General features: G+C 44.1%; 2 protein-coding genes and 1 pseudogene across 4 annotated transcripts in view; all 3 read left to right on the top strand.

Moving 5' to 3' along the window:
- LOC310819882 (cytochrome P450 3A27-like) overlaps window positions 1-24,516 on the top strand; it is a 186,679-nt pseudogene that overhangs the window by 50,581 nt on the left and 111,582 nt on the right. The gene's annotated exons all lie outside the window — the stretch shown is intronic.
- Window positions 14,818-17,687, top strand: LOC310819476 (G2/mitotic-specific cyclin-B1-like; the record flags this gene model as incomplete). Its single annotated transcript, XM_083690781.1, has 7 exons — window positions 14,818-14,919; window positions 15,344-15,532; window positions 15,887-16,045; window positions 16,268-16,504; window positions 16,698-16,847; window positions 17,053-17,163; window positions 17,592-17,687. 7 exons carry the CDS (start codon window positions 14,818-14,820, stop codon window positions 17,685-17,687), a joined length of 1,044 nt encoding a protein of 347 aa, XP_083546907.1.
- The window catches only part of LOC310820110 (SH2 domain-containing adapter protein D-like), a 31,587-nt gene continuing 26,187 nt past the window's right edge, over window positions 19,117-24,516 (top strand). For both annotated transcript variants that reach the window (XM_083691632.1, XM_083691631.1), the window contains exon 1: window positions 19,117-19,742. In XM_083691632.1, coding sequence (XP_083547758.1) covers window positions 19,302-19,742 — 441 coding nt within the window. In that variant the 5' untranslated portion in view covers window positions 19,117-19,301. The remainder of the gene's footprint in view (window positions 19,743-24,516) is intronic.

The following is a 24,516-nucleotide window of genomic DNA, read 5'->3' as shown; positions in this document are numbered from 1 at the left end:
AGCGATATCTGTATCCATCACAGCCATATTGCATGGGTGCCTGACACCCCTGTGAAATTATTAATTATTATTATGGATATTATAGTACCATATTTCAGATGTATTTTTCAAAGTAAAGGAATATAAATGGCTTTCAAGCCGTCCCCCCCCTCCCCCCCTACTCTGGGGTAACTAAGATAAGTCTAGACCCCCACAGCAGGCTAGCTGTCTGCTCTGTGACTGCACCCATCCACCCACCCACCACCCACTGAGGTGGGGTAGAGGAGAGGACAGACAACTCTGCACCCTCTGCACACCGCCAACCAACAGAGCCTCGGAGATGGCTAAGCAGGGGGCAGAAAGGAGGGAGGGAGGGAGGGAGGGAGCGAGGACAGGAAAGGAGGGAGGAGATGTCTATGGAGAAGGTCATGCTATAAAACATGTCTCCCTGCATTTAGACACCACTCTACACACCACGCGTCACACTCAAATGCCACACACACACACACACACACACACACACACACACACCCGCGCACACACACACACACACACACACACACACACACACACACACACACACACACACACACACACACACACACACCGACACACCGGAAAACATTATGAGCCTGCAAGACAATGAGACGTCACACACACACACACACACACACACACACACACACACACACACACACACACACACACACACACACACACACACACAGACCAGCAAATCTTCACAGCCTTGGGTGAGCTATCCTGAGAGAAATACCAAACCAGACACATCTCTAACACCCTGACTGTGATGTCTCATACACATTACACCCAAACACAGTCTGAATTCAATGTCAATGCCCCCCTTGTAGCTGTCAAACTTTATTAGTACATGTTTAAGCTTTACCTTGAACTCAATTGCACTGTTACGGTCAATAGTCACCTCACTTTCCACAAGGGGTAGGGTAAATTGCGTGTTAGCCAAAACCAGCAAAATAGAAGGTGTAAGGATTGCAAAGACAGGAGAAACATACATTTCTTTTGATACACACATTATTATGACATTTGAAAATGTGCATTGATTTCACCATAATGTAGAACTGCCTTTCTCTGTGAATGTTATTTTTAAACGATATATTGTGTAATTAGCGTTCACATCACGAGCACATAGCTCTCTATGCAAAAATAAACAATAAACATTATGTCAAATCAGTCAAAAGTAAAAGGTAAGAACTGCACTCTATAAACAAAATTTAACTGAAACTCAAAGATTTAATTCTGTTTCGCTCTACTGTAATTCCATTCGATCGGGGGCGCTTTGATTTTGCTCATTAATTCAAACAAGCAACTTTTAATCACTATAAAAAATGTAAGCCAATTCTCTTTGAAATTATGTCATGTCATGATGCCATTTGTGTTGGTGGTCTGGCAGACAGGGGTCTGTGTAAGAGGGCAGGGGGCTCTGTCACATCCATTCACATCCCCTCTTCAGCCTGGGTCATTACAGCTGGAACTGGGGGAACCAAGTTACTGCCAATCGTACTCATTCCCCAATTTCTCCACACACACACACACACACACACACCCTCCTGCACCTGTTCTCGTTTTCTCATTCATGTTTGCCCCTCTCTCTTTCTCTCTCTCTCTCTCTCTCTCTCTCTCTCTTTCTCTCTCTCTCTCTTTCTCCCTCTCTCTCTTTCTCCCTCTCTTTTCCTATTTCCTGTGGCTGTGCAGAGAGCTCCCTCTCTGTATCTATTAGGTGTGACATTCCATTCTGCTTTTAATCACCTCTCAGCTTTGTCCTTCTGGAGAGAAATAACTCTGTAGACGACGGTCATAAAACCCCTACGTGCACTGTCCAGGAATGTCAGACCCACCCAGACCCACCCAGACAAAGGCAGACATGCACACACACACACACACACACACACACACACACACACACACACACACACACACACACAAAAACAGTACCACACAGTTTGATATATACACAAACAGCCTCGTATCAGTGCTTTTGAAGACACACACACACACACACACACACACACACACACACACACACTCACACACACACACGTTCTTTCTACTCTCAAATTACTCTGGATGAAATCTCAACTCATGCATGCATACATGTTCCATCCATGTGGTTTCCCAAGTTTACACTACACCATGTTCTCTCCACCCTTTAGCCTGGACTGCTTGGCTGCTGTGACAACTGTCTCCCACTGGCATGTGTATGTGTTCACCACTTGAGGGAATGTGTGACAGAAGTCACTGATGCAGAATGGCTGATATGGATGGCTTTCAGTATGAAGTGTCTTGATGGCGTGATGGGGGGAGTCAAACATATGCATTTACATCTCAATCACAGAGCCCCCGTCTCCCCCACCAACAGCAGCAGCAACCGCCCTCGGTGCTGTGTGTTCCGTCATGTCTGTGTCGGGTGAAATCACTCTTCTCTCACCGAGGGGGATGTCTTTGCCTGTCCTTGGAAGAGAGCAGTCAAGGACGGAGAGAAGCGGGCGGGGGGCGGAGGATTAGGGGTGGGGGTGGGGAGGGGGGCGTGGGCTGTGTGGGTAGGAGGGGGGCTGGGCTGGGCTTTGGTTGGGCTTCAGGGACGAGGGCATTTGTATTCCTCTCTCGCCTGTGACAGGGTGGGGAAAGGTTGGGGGGATGGTGGGGCGAGGCGCAGTGGGCTCTTTGGCAGGGCTCCGGAGGTGCTGAAATCAAAGACACAATGCTACAGTATCGCGCTTTCACTTTGGTCATTGGAGATGTGTGCTAGTTTGTGTGTGCGCGCGTGTGTGTGTGTGTGTGTGTGTGTATCTTGTTTCTTTGTTAACATTTTGTTAGAATTCAGGTTAAGACCATAGGGCAGTACAATTACTTCTGTAGATTATACCCAGCAGATTCATGCTTACCTGGTGATCTTGTCCAGAAAGACCCACAAGTCAGTATACTAATAGTAACCCACAACAAAAAAATCATTTCAATGGAGCTCTTCATACAATCACAGTGAATCAAGAACCAGACCTTGACTCCAGAGTGAGGTGTGGAGAACGTAAATAACCAAAAAGCAAGACTATTGTTCCGCTAGCAAAGCTCTAAATGTAAGTGGCTCAAATATGGCAGCCTGTCACCTACGTTATATTATCGTTAGGGTACTTAAACTCTCACTGTCTCAGCACCTGCCACTGCAGAGGCCACATACACACACACACACACATACACACACACACGCACGCACACGCACGCACACACACACACACACACACACACACACAGGCCAGGTCAGAATGTTTATACTGCCTACTGACTAAAAGTAGATACTAACCCTACATATTACATCACACCCATAATAACAATTGTGGAATTGAAATTGGAATTAACTTCCTGAATAGTGTGCAGTGAACTGATAATACATGGAAAGACAAACGTAGTATCATCTGGTATTTCATGCATTCTCAGTGTTGGTAAATATTGCATACTCCACAACCTAATACTAAGAAACTACCACTATTACTAACACTAAGGAATGTGCACAAATAGTATGTAGTGTGAACTTTCGAACCCGGCCACAATGCTCATACTCTGTGGGTAGAGTGTGGGTAGAGGCCCGAGGTGAGTAGGTGTAAATGTGTGGGTACAGTGGATGCTACAAATAGACAGGCGTGTTGCTGGAGAAGTGAAGGACGGTGTGAGACTGTGAACTGTGACGGTCTCAGAGGAACGGAGCTGTAGTCCTGGACTGTTATGGCCTCTGGTGGAGACTTGGCAGGGGAGGGAACGAAGGTAAGCACTAAGAAGAGAGGTGTGAGACTCATGGTTGGTGAACTGGCTGGTGAACTCAGAGTTAGGACCTTGAGTTCTCTCTCCCCGTCCTCGAGTGTGTAAAAAGTCCATGTATTAGTTTCCATACATGCATCTGTGTTTGAATCCATTCTGTTTGTGTGTGTGTGTGTGTGTGTTTGCGTGAGTGTGTGCAGGCGCACGTGTGTGTGTGTGTGTGTGTGCACTCTGTCAGGTGCGGTGTGGTCAGCATACCCTGTGGCAGTGGATCAACGTGCCAGTGCCCTGTCGTGAGAGGTCATGACCCCTGTGATGGCCTGTCATTAGAGGGCAGGCTGAGCAGAGTGGGCCAGGTAGAGTTTGACAGAGAGGGTTCATTAACATGCGGACACACACAGCCAAGATGTGTGTGTGTGTGTGTGTGTGTGAGAGAGAGAGAGAGAGAGGGAGAGAGACAGAGGGGGGGGAGAGAGGGAGAGAGAGAAAGGGGGGGGGAGATAGTGTCTGTATAATTCTCCACTCTGTCCTCAATACCCAGACCCATTTTATCTGATGAATGTTCAGACGCAAACCGCTGCGCCTTTATAATACTGCATGGCTGAACTCTCTTTCCGGTCAGCTTAATATTACTCAAGTTTAATTTATCCCTTTATATCATTTCGTTCAATTAAATATATTGTGAGCGAATAGCTCCCTAAGGGCTCATTTTTATCACTGAGTGATAATTGTGCCCACCCAGGAAGGACAAGGGGTCGCGTCCTAAGGAAAGAATGGTATGGTAACGTTGCTTTAAAGGCAGTGTGACTCTTCTGTGCAAGGTGCAGTATGGTCTTTATAGGGTCTCTTTAAAGCCTAGTAGATTGGACATACAGTATTATAGGGTTATACCTATAATACAGGCCTCTTATTATAGTATGTCAAAACTCACTTAAACCTGGCTACTAAACTCCAACAGTTTCATGTGGGCTTCCCTTATTAAGAGAGCATAATGGGCCTTATGAGGAGACAGTTTGAGTGTAAAGGCATGGTTGTTGTTTTTTTCTGTTCTTGATAGACAGGGCAACAATGGAATTGAATTCCACATGAATGGCAAACATACTAGACCTGCCTGCAAACTCTTAACCTATGAAGTCACATAGAGTCCCTATTGAAGTTACATGGAAGCCCCAAAATTGGTTACATAGAGTCCTTTAAAGATCTCTCTCTCTCTCTCTCTCTCTCTCTCTCTCTCTCTCTCTCTCTCTCTCTCTCTCTCTCCCTCCCTCCCTCTCTTATTCCCTGGCGGACTGTTTTAGCTGTTTATAGTAGCGGTTCAGACAGTGGTCTATCTTGGGAACTGTGCAGTATGGGGAAGTGTCACACAGATTTGCTCCTGGGGGAAGTGGAGGTGTGTGTGTAACTGCCTGTCTTAACAGGCTTGCATGAATGTCAAGCAAGTCAACACACATTTGTGATCTTTATTTTGCCCTTTGCATGTGTTCTGACGATCCGTCTCTGAGTACTTTGTGGGTTAATTGGAGCTAGAGTCGCACACAATACTTCAACTTTTTAAATTATTATTATTGGTCACATATTGGCATAAACTATTTTACTGAGGCGTTCCTTGAGCTAGCTAGCTACATGCTACAGAATATTTCTTCGACCAAGCAAAGACATGAGCTCTAATTGGTTCATTATCTTACCACTCAGTGGTGGCCGCTCCCACAGCAGTCATTTCCACACTTGATCTCCTGTATGGAAATGACTTGTCAGAAAGAAACACAGGTGAGATTGTAGACTTTCTGTACTATGAAAGTCAGTGAGCATGCTGACATAGAAAATGTCAGCTATTCTCAGACTGGTAAAATCTGTGTAACAGGCCTAGAATTATGGATGCCCATAGTCAGTCAGCCTATTCCATGAGAAATGGGAGTCTGAGGCAAAGCTCAGCCACTGGTACGGTCTGCCTGGAGCTTCTGCAAGCTTTACTGCATATAAAGACTTGTCTCATAAACTGCTGCAGTCGCAGGTTACGGCTGAGAGGGCCGTTGCTCAGTAAAACGAGGGCCTTTGTGATGATTGAAAATGTTTGTGTGTGTGTGTGCGTACGTGCATGTATGTGTGCATACATGCGAGTGTGTATGTGTGTGTACATCCATGCATGTGTGTTTCTGCAATTACATAATGTAAGGAAATCACAAATGTATGTGAAATGTGATGTCACTCAGTCAGTCTATCAGTAAAGTTTTACCAATCAACTGTTGCTGGGTTTATCTTGGTTCCATTCAGGACTGAGGCCCGCTGCTTCAAAGCACAATGTACATTCTTCTGTCTTTCTTCCCCAGAAAACTGCTCTAATTGCCTTCAGAGGAAATGGTCGGTCAGGGTCAACAGTTTGACACAGGTCATCTGTTCTGGATTACAGCGATCAAGATAAAGTTGTCTGGCTCTTCTCAAAGTCTCCAACAAATAATGCATTTCACTTTATCCAAAGTTATTTTCCATAACACTGTATGTTTCCACACTGCATGAACAGCACACACAGTCTTATGATATGTTAACATATCATATGTTTGTATTGAACATCACTGACTTTTTTTCGTTTTGGGCATATACCATCTGAGGCACCCATGTTTGATTTCCTCATTCCATTCCATGCATTACAATGAGCCCGTCCTCCGATTTCTACCTCCACTGGCACATACATAGCTGTAAATGCTGCCTTTCATCATTTTAAATCCCATTTAATCGACAAATGAAAGTCCTTTATGTGAACCACGAAATCATAAAGTGTAAAATGCTTATTTGACATTATCTGTCTCATACTTGGCAAACATTCTCGTTTGCATTCTGCATATGGCATACTTTCAGAAGATTCAACACACCATTTTTCTCCTTGAAATTGTCCATGCATTTGCAAACGGAGTGGTCCTAATGTACATCTATTGGAAGGGAGGAGTGTGTGAATGTTGGTATTAAATTGAGCAGGACTAGTGAGATCACCTATCTGCAGTGCATGTCATAAGATAAAGAGTCTAGCCTGTGATGGGTGTGTAATGAGGCTGTGGTTATGGCAGCCATTTGTGAGCCATCAGCCACTGAGCGGTCCGGACATACCCCCGTCTCCGGGATAGCACTTCACACATCCATCATCCTCAGCGTCTAATCATCCCTCCCAAAAAAATGCCGCTTCTAGGGAGTCTCTGGATCCGCTCCCGTGCGTTGACAAACCCGCGAGGAAATTACTTATTTATCATTCACGGCCGGGTGATTGTCGAACACTCGCTGTCTCTCGCAGTTCTAAGATGAGGTCTCAGAACTCTATTTTTTTTTCTCCCAGACTCTCTTTCAGTCTTTGCCTTGGAACATAAAACTTGGATGAGAGGCACGTTGCTATGATAATTTCCCAAGGGCGAGGCCCATTGAATCCAACTGGGCTGTGTCTAATTTGTCTGGAAAGGTGTTAGAGAGATACTCAAGAATGCTGGGTATTCATGTTTAGTGGTATATGAAGTCTCAACACAAATGTTTCCAGCAGTTATAATTCTCTAGAACTTTAGACAGGAAAATTAGGACAGGTTTGTATCCAAATGTTTCTCATTTCGACCCTGTTCTTCAGTGAAGAATCAGCTTGTTGCACTGTTTCCAAGATAGACTCGCAATAATATTTCTCTACCAGGAAGATGATCAATGTCTTCATATACCTGGGAATGGAAATGAAGATGCCATTGGTCTAGTAGTTTACTCAGTCTAACAGGGTTTAGCCTCCAAAAAGTAAGACTAACAGCCTCAATAAATGTACTGAATCAATATGCAATTAAAAGACAAACAAGGTATTGATATATACTAAAGATTCCTGAGAGTCAGCCAACCAGGGCATTACAACACAAGCTCCAGATCGATATGTCATTAATAAGATCACAGACCAGAATAAGCGATCCCTGAACCCCCAGTGGTCACCCACACAGTAACAAACATTTAAATATTTCATTATTTGAATGCACCCCAACAACAAACTAAATCAGTAGCATTTTCAAAATAATGCTTACATGATTTGACATACATTGGTGAGTTATAGGCTCTGTCATGTGTCCTAAGCAGAAAGCTAACTTAATTCTATAGTGGTTCAACTGGGATATGGTAAAACCATTCAAACATGTCAGTTTTGATGTTCGTTGTTCCATAACTGTCAGATCTCGGCGAATCACTAGCCCCTGCCTTCAGCAGCATCCTGTCAGCCTGACGCCTGTGTGAGGGATGATGGGGATGATGCACTTCTCAGCACCGGAGCCATGAATACCTCATTCCTCAATCCATGTATCTTGGCAGAGAGGAAAAATACTCAGGAAAGAAATCAGCTGGCACTATGGTGAAGAAGACTCTCAATAGGAAGAGGACAGCAGTGCTCTCACCATTTCTCATTTGGCTGTTGGCAATTGCAGTGGTTGAGGACCCCAATCAGCCCCTTCCGCCGCTGCGGCATGTGCACAGTCACTTGTGGATGCATTAGCATGACAATGACGGCAATGTTAAGGCGATGCCATTGAGAACAAGCCTCTGGGGTCACATATCTCATCTTCTATTATCCCAAAACTGCAGCCGAGCACATTTCCTGCCTCTTGAGACTACTCTACTGCTGCTCTAATGTGGCCCTCTACAGCTCACTATAAGAGCATCCATTAAAACAAAATCCTCTTCTCCATCCCCTAGATCAAATCTATCTAACCATCAGTGGAGGCTGCTGGAGGTAGGCTCATTGTAATGCATGGAATGGATTGGAATTAGAATTAGGAATGGGTGTGTTTGATACCATTCCTCATTCCATTCCATGCATTACAATGAACACATCCTCCTCTATAACCATCGAATCAGAGAGGTTGGGGCTGTAATGGTGCATCCACCTGATCATGTAAGACACATACAGTTTACCTGCACAGTTGGAGACTGTTGCTGTCAGAGAAATGCATTAAAACAAATTAAAGTGTGAGAGAATGAGGGCAGGAGGGGGAGCTGACTCATCTCATCACAGCGTGCCAGTCTACCACGGCAATCAATAGGAATCTAACCGACGGCAATTCTGACTTTGATAATTGCGCGTCAGAATAATGAAATCGTGCTTAAGGTGGGATATGACCGAAATAATGATCATTTTGTTGATATGAGCATGGGAGGGAGGGAGGGAGGGAGAGAGAGAGAGACAGAGAGAGCGAGAGAGGGAGAGAGAGAGAGGGGTGGGAGGGAGTGAGAGAGAGAGAGAAAGAGAGAGAGAGAGAGAGAGAGGGGGAGATGGAGATTATGCAAAGCTAGTAGTCCATTAGCCAGTTCACAGAGATGATTGAAGCTGTGACCCCCGTATGGTGTGTAAATATGGCGCTGCATACCGCCGGTGCATTAGAGAACGAGGGTGAGGAGACGGAACAGAGAGAACGAGCCGCCTGTAAACTTCAATTTGTCAGTAGCTATTGACTGTGTCAGAGTGGAGAGGCTGGGCTGTGGACCATTCAGCTGTGATCCATCACAGTCAGAGCTCACACAGTCACCGCCAGGAGGGTCACAGTATGGGGGCTCAGAACAAAGCACACAGAAGATAGGCAGACATCACTATACGAGCGAGCAGTTCAACTTGTGTCACTGGACAATACCAGTCTTCCAAACCACACCACTGTTCACCGACAGTGCTTTCTAGAAGCACATTTATATATTTTTCAAGAATAAAGTGAAAACGTAGCTCTGTGCTAATGTGGCAGATGGCTATGGTTAGCATCGGGCAGTGACGTCACCGACCTGAGACCTGAAGTAGAGTCGTGTCACCCCCGCACAACCAACGCCTACTGTCGGTTTTGGAATTTTAAAAGTGGGGATGGATTCAATCCATGGCCCATACTAGGTTCCTTGGAGCATTTCATATTCAGAAGATGGACCACTGTTCACTTGAGCTTGTCACACCTACAGCACCATCATCACTTCCTCTCCATTTATAGCCACTGAACCATACAGCTGCACACACACTCTGACAGACAGTGATATGGCTGCAAGGCTCCTATGAGAATCTTATGAAACTTTGTGAAACTGGGTGACATACTTAGAGGGGGTTCAATAGGTAACATGTCATACTCTGTGTTTCACTTGCCATAAAGTAGAGCTGCCTGGCATACAGGAGAGTGGCACAGGGATCAGCACATAAGACCAGAAGAAAGAGTTTGGAGAGAGAGTTGATGCATCTCATGAATAACTGGCGAGACTGTACGTTTTTACTGTGACATGCTGTCAGATGTGAAAAGAGGCAAAGGGAGAGGGAGCCGAAAAGAGATGCAGATTGGATCAAAAGACTGTGTGGAGCTGCAGAGCTGCGTATCGGCGACAGGGAGAGGATGGGTTGCCGCAGAGGGAGGGTCAACAACATTACAAACCCAAATGGAGATCCGTCCCCCTAGTGAGTCAGTCTGTGGATGTTACCCTAAAATAACAGTTTCTTACAGTTTGTACTTCCCATGATGTTGATGTACGATTTCAGATGGTATTTGAGAAGCACCCGAATACCCCCCATCCAGCAGGAAGTCAGAATGTTCTACTTAGGTTCTGACATGTGGGATTCTCGCTTCAAAAAGCAAATATCCGAATAATTTAAGATTGCAGTGGCTCAGGATCTTCAAGAGAGGAATCTCATAGGTTCAGGGAAAGGGCTTTTGTTATTATTCATTATTTGGCTCAGCACATGAAACTATGCAGATACTGTGAGTAAATGATTAATAACCATAATCACAGCAGTGAAAACAGCCTCTGTTAATTAACTAATTGAGTTGGTTTAGATATATCTGAATAAGAAATTGGTGAAAAGGGACAAGACTGACTGAAGACGCGGAGAGATGGACATCTGTAATGGTTCCTGTCATAAAAGGCTGTTTGCTCAGAAAGGTCTTTGTCTTAAATCCACCTAAGAAGATCCACTGACAACCGCTAACTTCACAGCAAACACATGTAGCTAGCACATGTCTATTAGCTAGGCAGCATTGGCTATACCATCGTGCAGTGACATCACCCTCGACCAACCAAAGCCACGGCAAGGCGCTAGCTAGCCATGGGAACGCAAGGTTTCAAAATTGCGTCCTGGGTCGGGCAGACAGACTCATCACACACACATAAACTGACCAGTGAGATCACAATCCAAATGTAGTTTGGCGTCACTACTATCGACTTAAGGGAGTAAAGATATTGGAATTTCCTTAAGCCAAGCTCCTTATATTAAAGTCACGCATATAGACTTCCACCAGAGAGAGAGAGGTCACGCACACTGCACCTGTTCCCACTGTATAGATCACAGCTGAGATGACTACATAATACACCACAGATATACTCTTAACCCATATCTATGCACAGCTGGGCCCAGTTGGAGACCACACATATAAATCAGATTTGCGATCTGTCCCTATAGCCCTATTGCCTAGCTCTCACAGGGCAGGAAACATTAATTTAGCATTTCATCTCAACCTGCTTTATGTAGTGACTGCTGGTTCCAGGCCCTGCAATGCTGTATGTACTGCACGAGCCACCTGCTTTTAGATGATTTTCTCTGGACTTTGATTGACAGGTATGCCAAAGCAAACAATGTAGTGCAATCAAACAGCAGGGCCACTGAGAGTGATCCTCTTGAAAGTCTACACCAAAGTACACTGCTATATTGATGCTTTACCAGGGAAACAGTGGACAAAGGGGCATGCCATTATAACTGTCCTCCGATTTCTGCCTGATTAATAACCCCTATTGCTTGAGTTAATGAATGAGGCAGCATGTGTTCAGAGTGCATAAAGGGAGCATGTAGACTGTGTCCAGATGTTGACCCCCCCCACCCCACCCCGAGTCTCCATGGCTGATGGAATGGTCCAAACTGGGTGATGTCATGAGATGACCAACTGACTTTTAAAATGAGATTAACAAAGTATTTCAACTAGCATTTATCTCAAGATATGGTCAATGCTGATTTCAATGACATCTGTACAACAGACAGGACCGGCATGTCTTGCTAAGGTCAGAGCCTTGTAGCCTCTGTGTGCTCTCTACAGTTTGAGAGATCTGTTGCCAACCACTTATCTTGGGCCAATACCCATCATTTCCTTTGTATGAATGCAGTCATGCCAGGAGAGCATGGATTTGGATGTCTGGGCTGCAGGGTTTACCTGCTGGTTTAAAAATTGTGATGAATTATTGATGTTTTTCAAAGAGCTCAGTCTGGAACATGAGAGTACGGTGCCTGACTTGGAAGTGAATGACCAGAAACAATACCCTAGGTAGACAGACAAACTGTGTGTGTATATTCAGTGTGTGTGTGTGTGTGTGTGTGTGTGTGTGTGTGTGTGTGTGTGTGTGTGTGTGTGTGTGTGTGGTGTGTGTGTCTGTGTGTGATGTCCTAGCACTGGCTTATAAACATAAAAGGCTATGTGCTTCGTATAATTTATCTCTCCCTTTGACTTCTCAAACCTTGTGAATGACCCTGAGAATAACCAACCACAAGCTGTGTATCAAAATGGCTGTGTGGGGAAATCAATACTGCACAAACATTGATTTTCATTTGTATCCATTTTTAAACCATGTAAATGCAAACCCATTCCTTGCACATCTAAGGTGTTATCTGGAATCTATGCTCAACCATAACATTTCTGAAGATTGATATTGCAGCAAATATGGCAGGTAGAGCCTACTACATGCCTGACTGTCATGCTACATGTTGTAGGCTTTGCAAATACAGTATGTAATGTAGCAACTTCAGTGTTCCAAAATGATCAGAACAGTTCAGTGTGAACTATCTGTTTTACAATGTTCTACATGTTGTATACAATATTGAACATCTTTTCATCAGGACATTTCCAATTAATGTAGTCTAAATGAACACACCTGTGTAGGTTGATGTCATTACAACAGGTGGTGCTCAATCAGGCTGGTATTCTGTTTATTTATTGAGTTGGAACACTTTCCCCTGTGATACGGCTCCTTGCATAACACAAGTAAGTTGGTCCATGTCGCAATCACAAATAATTATTTTCAAATACAATATGCTGCCACTATCAAACACCATCAGCATTACTTTTGCTAATCTGATTTATGTAGACAAACAGGCAGATATGCATGTGGCTCTTGGCTAATGTATGGCAATGTAGAATATGTTAACTGCTCAGTTGTTTTAGATTTTTAACTTGAGATTTTAGTTAATTGTTATTTGCTTGTATGCCTTGATAGTGTTGTACATTGTGAGACTTGTTAGCACTTCTCTATCTACAGCATTCAGCCTAAATCAAGGCCCCGTGAGACTATTGTCGCAGCTAAACCTGTCGCCACAATGTCATATTCCTTGAGGTCCAGATTGCCAGTGTCAGTGAAAACTATCTCTAATCCAATTTTGAAGAAGGAATACCGTGTATTAAAGGTACTTTTGATTCCATCACACCGCTCAATCAGAAGTGGTTTCCTGTCTGGATAAACATATTGTCAAGCTTTATACAACGGGTGTTTTGGATTTCCTAATGTTACAGTTTTTCCTGCCCATGATATATTAAACATCCACATGGCCACGTCCATTCCTAAAGTGCCATCGTTTACGTCGTTACTTAGCAACGCACACTACTACACGAAAATGTAGGTTAATTCGGCTAGCTAGCCATCAAGCGACCTACGTATATGAGCTGTACAGGTGATGTCGATCTTGTCGGGTGCCTCAACACTTTTAATCCAGCTCGTAGCCAGCCAGATACTGTAGCTACTGTCTGTACTTGCTTGCAGCCAGACATAATGAACGCAACATTGTGTCGATCACTGCCCAGGCACAAGCCACTGTGCGGCTCAGACTGCAGGCAACACATACGTGCCACCTAGATTTGATCGCATTTCCCTTCCACCTTGGTATATAACATGAAATGTAGGTTAATTAAATTTGCCTCTGCATAGACTTGCGTGTTTTCACAGCCATGGACAGCGTCCCTAGAAACCAGTACTGGAACTATCAACCAGCGCTTTGGTAGTTTTGATTTGACATGGCAGTCAATACGAATAGTATCATAACTAACGACCAGAGAAAGCCTTAAATTGCATTTGACAACCAGTGTTAGTAAATGGAGCGTCAGGTTTTGTTGAAAAATTGACGGTTTTGGAATGAATATTGCTTTTTAAAGCTAGTAGCCTATGCCGTTGTATAAAAGCAATAATACACTCGAATCCATGTAATCTCTCGACCCATCTTTTTAAATTTGCTTTTAATCTTTAACTATTTGTGTTGTTTTTTTACTGACTGTGCTTGTGTTGTTGCTCATGACTCTCCTTGAAATGTAGTGTCCTTGAGCACTGAGGAAAAGGGCTATACAAAATGTATTATTATTATTATTATTGTGTTTACTTATCTCATGGCTATGGTGATCTACCGTTACAGCCATGATTTAAAAATGTCATGGCCTCATGTATTATTGCTCAAAGAAATCTTATATGCGCTACCTAATGCATTTTGCTAACACTGGCCTATGCTACACAATTCTTTTGAAGGTTCAAACCAAGCATGCCAAAGGAAGCAAGGCAGAGGATGCAGATGCCTTACCAGGCAAACCTGTCACCTCCTTGTGCTATGGTCTCAGGTCCAGGGTGCGTTTGGGAATTGCAGCACACCAATTGAACAATGAGGCCTCGCCTTGCTACAGCCATGATAAATGTCATGGCCTCATGTATTTTTGCTTAAAGAAATGTTAGATGAGCTACCAAATGCAATTTGCTAATACTGGCCTACTGTATACTGCTGCACAATTCTTTTGAAGATTCAAACCAAGCATGCCAAAGGAAGCAAGGCAGAGGATGCAGATACCTTACCAGGCAAACCTTTCACCTGCTTGTGCCATGGTCTCAGGTCCAGAGTGCGTTTGGGAAGTGCAGCAAACCAACTGAACAATAAGCCCAAAGATGTTGCAGGAAATGTAAATATTTCTCTATCTATTTTACACCCTACAGTATGCTGACTGGTGGTTGTGGTCTTGTTTGCAGTGCAACATCTAAATCATTTGTTGCTTTCATTTTCCATAGAAACAAACTCTTGCTCATATGAAACCAGTTCAACGTAAACCGAGTGTAAAGGAAAGGTCAGATGATGCTGCTTCAGAGGAGGATAAAGAGAATGTGGGCCTCACTGAGGTGGCTATAAAGGTGAGGTGTGGAGAGAGGGTTTGTGAGTTGGGCTGCAGCCAGAATACGCATCACTACATCTATGGAAAGGTTCAATGTCAGTGCAGTATGACCAACTAAGTTGACCCTCTATGGATTTTGTGCTCTAGATTATCCCCTAGCACATAGAGAAAAGAGGAAGGGGAAGCGCTACTGGGATATACAAGTGTATCTTAGTAGATTGAAGGTGCTCTCTGGTAATGAGGCTATCAAAAAGCAAGGAGGATCAAGGCACTCTTCGTAACATTAAAATCCCTTTTATTAGTGTGGTGGATAGAACAAATACTATACAAACTTGACGCGTTTCAGCATGGCCTTCGTCAGGAAGTACAACTACACAAACTCTAGCCGTCTTTACTGTTGTCAGAGATAATTCTCTACGTCTTCATATTTTGTTGCTCTTTAGGTCGCCATTACAGCGATCCTTGAGATGCCCCAGAGTCAAGGGGACACTCAGGACGAGGAGTGCATGCCACAGGCCGCCTCGCATGCCCTGCTCCACAACATCCCAGATGTGGACGCTACAGATGAAGGCGATGCTAATCTGTGCAGTGAATATGTGAAGGACATTTATGCTCACCTGAGGAACCTAGAGGTGATCAAGTCCTAATCTTTATTGTCATCTGTTGTACTGAGCTTGATTTAATTTCATGCAAGTTTGAAAAGATGTATACCCTTTATTGCACTAACCGTTATGTTTTGAGGCAGGACCCACACGCAACAAACTGCGTCCCAATTGTCTGTCCTCCATTCCTCGTATCCTCCTTCCTTGCTTTCTTTTTTCTTTTCTTTTTTTAAAGCATTTAAGGAGAAGATCCAAGGTTCCTCCCCTTAGATGTTCTCCCCCAATGCTTTTTCAGAAGGAAGGGAAGCACGGAGAGAGGAGGTGAGGAATAGAGGGAAGATTATTGGGATGCAACCACAAACTCCTGTTCTCCATGTCTGTCAGGTTGCCATGGCTGTCAAACCATGTTATCTGGAGGGCAGGAAGGTGACTGGTCAGATGCGGTGTATTCTAATAGACTGGCTGGTCCAAGTCCATAGGGATTTTGAATTGGTTCAGGAGACCCTCTTCATGACCGTCGGAGTCATTGATCGCTATCTCCAGGTACAGTTTGTTTTCCTCTGACTGGTGCATCTACGGAGCATGCCATTTTGAATCATGCTCTCATGGTGAGGTAGCCCTGCCTGAGACCTGAGGATATCCTTTTGGTCTAATGGTAGATGTTTGGGTCTTCCAAATGGGAGATGATTCAGGTTCAAATCCCACCCCTAACACATGCAGTTTTATTATAACTCACATGTTGACTCTGCTCCACCACCCTGTTAGGACAACCTGGTGGCAAGGAAGTCTCTGCAACTAGTTGGTGTTACTGCAATGCTGATTGCGGGAAAGTATGAGGAAATCTATCCCCCAACGGTGGAAGACTTTGTTAATGCGACCGACTGCACATACTCCTATGATGAGATCTGTCGCATGGAGAGAACCATTCTGAAAGCCCTGAACTATGACCTGGGACGACCGTCCGCATCTCACTTTCTGAGGAGAGCTCTTAAGGTTGCCAAGGTGAGGATTTGGCTCATTGCTTTATTCAGCATCTGTTTATGCTTCTTCCTCTTGATCTTTGCTCACTTACTCCACTAGCTTCATAGCTTGTTTGATTTCATTGTAAAATACAAACAAGTTTTGCAATGCATGTTATCTGGTGATCAGGAGTTCCAGTATGTTATAGTCTCCTGTTTAACCCTTCCTCTCCCAGGTTGGGTCAACTGAGTATCGACTGGCAAAGTACCTGATGGAGCTGACCATCCTGGACTATGCCTCGGTCCACCACCCACCATCGCTCACTGCTGCTGCAGCTCTAGCGCTGTCTCTGAGGTTCCTCCATGACTCTCCTCTCAGTGATTGGGTTCGTTTTTTAACATTCAAGCTATTATTTCGACTTGCTCGTAAAACGTAACAAACTAACACTGCATTGAAAGCCATTTTATTTCATAAGCATTTGAATACCATAGACAAACTCATTTTGATTTGTAGACAGTGACACATGGTAGGGGTTCAATGGGTTTGTTGCACAGGGCAGTTGACTGAATTGTGCATTGTTTGCACCCTAGACCCCAGCCCTGCAGCACTACACTGGTTACACAGAGGACTCCTTACTTACTGTGATGGCACGCATTGCCAAAATGCTGGATGGCTTGAGGGATGGCAGCTTCAAACTGTTGGTGAGCCCAGCCCTAACATGACTTTTAGCCCAGTGATTTAAAGGCCAGAACATGCTAAACGATATGGTGCTTCCTGCCTTGGGCCACCTGTTGGAGCACTAAGAATGCTTGCATTGCATACAATACACATGTTCCTAAGTGCTGTTTTGTTTGGTCACCTGTCCACTTTATTAATTTGATCAAATTAATGATCAATTGGTACAATATCACTGCTATGGCCTCCTATTTATCGCATCCTCTCCTTGCTTACTTTTCAAAAAGCATTGGAAGAGAATATCTAACGGGAGGAAGCTTGGATCTTTTCCAATGCGTTTTGAAAAGGTAGTGAGGAAGGAGGATGCGAGGAATACAAGACAGACTACACCTTATGTTCCAGAGCAGTTCTACTTAACTGACATCCTTTTCCCTTTTTTTTTTTTTTTTTGCAGGCAATCAAGCACAAGTATGATATCCGAGTCAGCTGTGTCCCAACTAGCCCCAGAGTGAACTTCTGCATTCAGGAACTGTCCTCTCATTGTTCTTGACTGAAATTACATTCCCCATGTTTTTTTAAACACTTTTTAAACTTTTTAAATAAAGTTATTTTTCATATCCATTTCTCAGTTCTTTTTATAAAGCAAGATTACTTATTGTGGTGAGGGTGATGGGGAAACTCTAAGCAGCATATGTGCATCAGGGTGTTAAAACACATTGAGGGTGGAACAAAGTGAAAGGGGGGATTGGATGGGATGAAGGGAATTACTCCACACCCTCCAAGTGCATAACATGATTTCAGCCAAGAAAATAGGTTTTTGTATTTAATCTTCAGTGCATGCAGTTGCCACTCCCAGGGGCTTGCCAGGGTTAAACTCCTTGCTCCACATCACGCTCCTTGCAGGGGGATGTGGAGTTATTAAAAAGAAATATTGCTTCATAAAAAGCTACCGCTGCTGCCCTTGGGCTGTGTTGCTCTTGTGCGTTTCCATGTAAGGGAAATGGGACTTTTGTCTGCCCTCTGATTGCAAAGTCAATTAGGGTTTACCACATGATCCCAAGGTCTCTGTGAGATTTCTGTCTGTCTTGGTCTGTGTATCTATCTGTCTCCTCGCTCTCTCCTCACTCCCAGATAATGTGATTCAGTTTTCATTAAATACTGTTTTTTTTCTCTCGATGGTATTCATTAAATTGATTTTTCTCTCTCCATCCTGGTGTTGAATAAGCAATTAGCTGTTTTCATTCAGGGATGCACTATGCAGTCAGATGCTTTAGATGAAGTTGTATTATACAGTGTGCTTTGGGATTTGTCGTGGTGGTGGGGGCCATCGGAGTGCGTGCACCTACGTGCCTCTTCACTGGTCATTTGCAATGTGATTTGCAATCAAATCTTCTGGAGATTGAGGCAGTCTGGACTAAAAAGAGTAGACATTTTACCCTCGAGTCCTCATGACTGTAGCCTACGCCTATAGTAGCATCTAACCTTGGACTTGGACCAAATGGACACTAACTGACAGCCTACAAAGAGTAGGCTGGTTGTATTCTTTAACTGACCAACTTCTTTAATTGGCCATTGTTGGGTTTACTAAAATTCAGGGCAGTTGCTTTCATCCACATAATCAACCGTTAATTTAAGCTAGAGAACACCCATGCACAGGCAGCTAGTCAAGGCTTCTGTCACCCTCTGTGCTGTTACCCTTCAACAATAACGGTGTCAATTGCCTGTATATAATACCCCACTGAATATCTATGAGATACAAGACTACATTATTTTAGGCTGCTATATCAACATGAAACGACTTAAATGTTTTTTTAAACATGTATTAACAGAAGTCCGGTAGGTGGCAGTGAATGTTCTCAGGTAATGGGAAAGGGGAGCGCACTCTTCACTTGCAAAAGCGCTCTCCCATGTTGCTTAGCAGGCACTCAGCGCAGAAAACAGTCGGCTGTCAGAGCGGCAGTGTCAGAGTTGCAGGAGATCAGAAAGTGCCTGTCTGCGCTCTCTTGGTCGGCGCAGGGTTCCTGGACGCAGAGGGAACTGAGGAGACACTCGGAACCCAGTACGAGGTGAGCCGAGGATCTCAAAGCTCACATAAAGGGTAGGACATTGGCAAGAAAGGTGGAACTAAATATCTAAATTGAGTTTTGAGCAATGCACTGGCAGCATGGCCAGATGGTTCAAGGAACACCTAGGATTCAAAACTACCAAAGCACCACCTCCGGCGCCCCCGAAGCCGGACTACAGACATTGTCACGCCGCTGTGCCCGGTACGCCTGGCTACCAACAACCAAGCTCCGGGGCCACATCTCACTATCCGAGCCCCGCTCAGCCGGACATTCTTGCTGCTTACAAACTACAAAAGGAACTGGACTTCGAAGATCCGTACGAGGGAGGCGGAAATATTTCGTTTGGAACTTGCCTGAGCGCTGTGGGGTCGCCGGACATAAAGTATGTGTCACCAAAGCACCGGCTCATAAAGGTGGAAACAATCGAAAAAAACAACTCTGCTCCGGGCAGCGTCATTCTAGCAGCCCAAGCTGTTGCTCTAGGGAGCGTTAAATCTCCCACTTCTCCCCCTTCAGAAAATGAGAATAAACAAGAAAAGGTAAGTCAAAGTAGGCCTGTACACCACGCAGCATGTGCAACTACAAGTCAATGTAACCTACTTTTTATTCTCTGAAGTTAATCATAGGCTACTTGCAGGTTCAATAATGAAGGTGCTTACCTAATAACTGATGCCAAGAGACTAACATGTGATACAGGCATTACGCATAGGAGTGAAAGGCATTTGCACACTAGAAATATTTAGCTTGATTCCAACTAAATGAATTGACTGTTGCGGCGCTTATTCAAACAGGGAATTAATCGTTAAAACCGGCAGAACTAGTTATTTCAGGTGTTCTGCAACGGCTATAGATCCGTGTAGACAGACATGCAGACAGACAGCCACACGTCTCTCTCTGTTTAACAAACTGGGACTGTCCACACATACATTGATTACATTGAACATATATATATTCAGGGATAAACCATCATGGAAAAAAGTTATGATCTTGAAAGGCAGATAATGTAGGCCTACAAGCAATCTGCCTAATTTATTTATTTATGAAGTTCCAAATGTTCTAGGTCACATTTCCTCCATGTGAAATTGTAAGTCATCAATAAACAGAAGGTCTGTTATAATATTCACAATACCATTTAAATTCAAATTAAATCCTCTCTCATGAAATGTGTAAAAACTCTGAGCCACCAACAAACGTGTTTCTCTGACTTGTTGGATCCTGTGTGTGTGTGTGTGTGTGTGTGTGTGTGCGTGTGCGTGCGTATGTGCGCGCATGTGTGTGCTCCTGAAGTTATCTCTCATTCAAGTACAACCTCAACTACTCTGTGCTGCTCACTATGAAACATCTCCTCTTCTGTAATGAGGTCCTATCTTTACTCCCTGAGGGGGTTATTTAGTTCCCATCAGCAGAGGGGGAATGTGGAGACAGATGGCAAGAATGCTCATCTACACCATGTGCCTTGCCTTAAAGTGCACTGCCAAGCAGGGCTCTTTAGGAATTCATAGCCTACACACTGTGTGTTGGTTCATTTGAAGAAACTTGAGACATTCAATGTCAGTGAGGTTAAGGATGTGTGAAGAGTGTGATTCTGCTCAGGAATGTACGTGCCTATCCTTGCACACAAGCTCTTGTAGGGGAGGACCCAGGAGAAGCATGAGTCTGACTATGAGAAGGAGAGCAGCAGTATTGCCCAATGCTGCCCACACCCTTGCCGCATAACTCCCATATACTCTGCTGACACACTAGCTAATCACCAGCGCCAGGTATGTGTTTACTCAACGAGCTACTACGTCAGACAAGATTATAGTAGTGTAGCAAGATGTGAACCCCAGCCAAACCCATATTCACATACACAAACTACTGTGGTGTGAAGTGTTATCAGTTAATTTATGAAATGTTAAGGTTACTTCCTCTTTCCCTGGTTTGCCCTCCACGCCTCCTGTGGTGAGGTGCGGCCTGTCGAGTGTACTCGTTCTATCTTGAGAGTGCCATTCCACAGGAGAACACATGTTGGGCCTAACTTCATACATTTAAACATGACACAATTAAAATGATTTTTGGGGAATATTCATTGAGCTTGTCAGAGGCCATCTGAACAAGCATGGACATTTAGGAGCCTAATATGCCAATTGTGGAGAATGGTGTTTTTGAAAATCTGTCTTTATTTTAAATATGATAGAATTTATAACAAAGTTTAAGTTGTGTGCTGCTTGTCCTCCTCTTGTTGAATTTGATGATAGATCACGTCCCAGACCTACCCATCAAGATTAAAACAATGGAAAACTAAGCACTCGCCATTTTCTCTGTGCAACTGCTGCTGTTAAGCTAATTAAAAAGATTACTGCTGTCTCCTGTTAATTGGGGCTTATTTGGATCTCAGTAGTCAATTAGGCATGGCATTAGTCTGTTTTTGCTTGGACTGGATCTTTTTTTGTTTAGTACAACAGATAACTTGTTGCCCAGATGGGGAGGGGGCTGTAATGCAATAAAGAAAAGGCACCCTTGAGAGAGTTTGGTCACCAAGCAACACCAGACGTCAACCTTAAAACTGCTCCCACATCCGACAGACTGAGGTAATGTTCCAGAAGGGGCTGTTGTCTAGACTCAAGGTCTGCTGTGATGTACAACTGACGTTGATGTTATAAAGACATCTAAACAAAGTGAATTCATTTGTTACAAAACAAACATTTTAAATAAATACCTGTTGTTAATTATCCAGTTGATGCATGTGCTCCTCTTCTAGAATAACCACCTACACAATATGAACAGCAGGCTCAGCGAACAGTAAAAACTCACTCTAACCTAAGAGATGTGTGTTTGTTGTGGAGTTTTTTTCTGAGACAGATGGCCTAATTTTTCCCAGATTTGGAGGTTGTCATGGTGAGGATTTCTTTAATACTTGTAGCCTCCTAGAACTAATCTGACAAGATGACACACACGCACATGCACACATACTTAATTTTAACAAGTTAAATGAAAGTTCAATGTTTCATCTGGAAGGGAGAGTAGAGCACCACTTCTCTGCACGCCCTTTCTGTGAGCTGTGAGAAGGTGCTTTTAGACTGGTTTCTGTTTAACGGGGGCATGTCTCTCTACAGAGGTGTTGAGAGGTGTTGACAGGGCCTGGAGTATGTCATGTTGTTTCATGTTTCATAATGCTGCCTTTCGAAACGACCAGTCTGATATCATAACGTGGTTTTCCACCGAGTAATTAAGATATTTGTTGCAGTAAGTAATCTGTAAGAAGATTGCAGAGACTCAGTCAACTGGTAAAGTTGAGGAAAGGAGGGATGGTATGCGAGAATGTCACACATGAGTTAAGCATAAAAACGCAAGCAATTTGAAGTACACACACACATGCATGCACACACACACACACACACACACACACACACACAGCAAGTGTCAGCTGGGCATGGATACTGTAGCTTAACAGAAACTTCATTACCTGGTCAATTGTGCTAGCTCAGGCTTAGTGCAAAATGCTAAGTAGAGAGAGAGAGAGAGAGGGGGAGAGGACCACACCAGCATCGTCTTGTTACAGCGCAAGCCTGCATTGATGTTATAATTACTTGACCAGTGGATGCTAATTATATAACTGCCTACCTAATGCCTGGGCTGCCAATAGCAGCGTCTAGTGTTTAGCTTAATCTCATCTCTTCAAAGTGCTTTCATTCTATTCAAATGGTTGATGTGGGGAGAAAAAACACCCACAAGGTGCTCAGTTCATGCAAGATGATTTTAATGTATGGTGATTACATGAGACCCTAAGGAGCTGGGATAGGGGCTGTTTAGGTCCATGCTGACAGAAGCTCTATGTTATGACGAGCACGTAGGAGAGACCAGGTGAGAGCACTGGCTTGATTGTTGTCGGGGGGTTTTAATGTGTTGTGTGTTTAGTTTATAATGACGGGACCTTCAAGGTAGAGTGGGTAGAGGGAGATGATCTATTACTATCCTGCCTGCCGTCAAGCTAATTAAAGACCTTGTCTCTCCCGCTCCTCATCCACCTGCTCAGCACAAACTTCTCAAGGACACGTGAAAGTGATGACGGGCCAGACTTGATAATGTGTCAACAAAAGGCAATAGTGCATAAACTACAAACTACCGCAGTCCCGTAGTGACATCATGTTGCCATCTGCGGTATACAGATGTGGCCCCTTTTGAATTCATAAACTTTAAAGGAGTACTTTACTCTGAAAACAATTTCATGTGTCTTTCTCATCAGTCCACCATCAATTCTATTTACTTCCTGGAAATGAGGTTGCGTTGACACAAAGTGCGTCATCGGCTGTATTCGGATTGTCTACAAACCTTCTTGTCCTTGTAGCTTTTCCTTGACCTCGTGAGGAAAAAGTATATGAGGAAGGTCAAGGAAAAGTCACGAGGAAAGGAAAAAGGTTTCATTTTCTGTATCATCTGAACGAAGCCATGATGTCGGCTTATCATTAGGATAGCCATGAGGCTTGTATGCACAAACCAATGACATGATTGGATCATGCATATGGTGGACTGACGAGACATACTCTGAATGTTTTTTGAGTGAAGCACTCCTTTAAGGGTTGCTCTGCCCTTGATGCAGTGGCCCTGTGCAGTGGTGTTCTAGCCAGGCCACTGCCTCAGCCTAGGAGGACTCTAAGTCTGTAAGCCAGTTTTCTGTACGGTACATATCTATCTATAGAGGCGAGCATTTTGATCATAAACATAGACTGCTGCCTGCCATACAGCCGACCGAGACATTCGATTTGACAGATTTCTTTCATGGTTATTTCCTCGTTTTCCGTATACCTTTTAATAGCTCCTTGTTTCGCATATCACCGCCACCAGAATACTAAAGCCAGGAGTGGTGGTTCAAGCATGTAAAGTGATTGTGTCCTTCGCTGTGTTAGCCATTGTTTCTTCCCTATACTCCCCAAGGTGATGACAACCAAAAAGGGCCTTGAGGGTAGTGATGCATCTACATCTAAGGGGACATATTCCCGTCTGACTTGTTGTTTCACCCCAAATCTTCTTCCCTCCCTCCCTCCCTCTCTCTCTCTCTCTCTCTCTCTCCATACACACAACCCCTCTCTATTTTATATGTCCATTTGACAATGTGTCGCCCCCCCCCCCCCCCCCATCTGATTGAGATGAATGCTACAAGTGGGCATCAGCTGCCTCCTCACCACGGCAACCTTGATCACACTTCTGATAATGGAATCAAGAGGAGGCGCTGGGAGCCAATCAGGTGTTGTTTCGCGAGAGTCCTTGAAGGGACAGTTGTGTGTAATTAGGTTTGGAGTGCCCCTCAACAGTGCGTGGGGGTTTGGTTTGACG

This window comes from Argentina silus, assembly GCF_951799395.1.
Source record: "Argentina silus genome assembly, chromosome: 19".
Lineage (NCBI taxonomy): Eukaryota > Metazoa > Chordata > Actinopteri > Argentiniformes > Argentinidae > Argentina > Argentina silus.
This window is presented reverse-complemented; position numbering and strand designations above follow the sequence as displayed.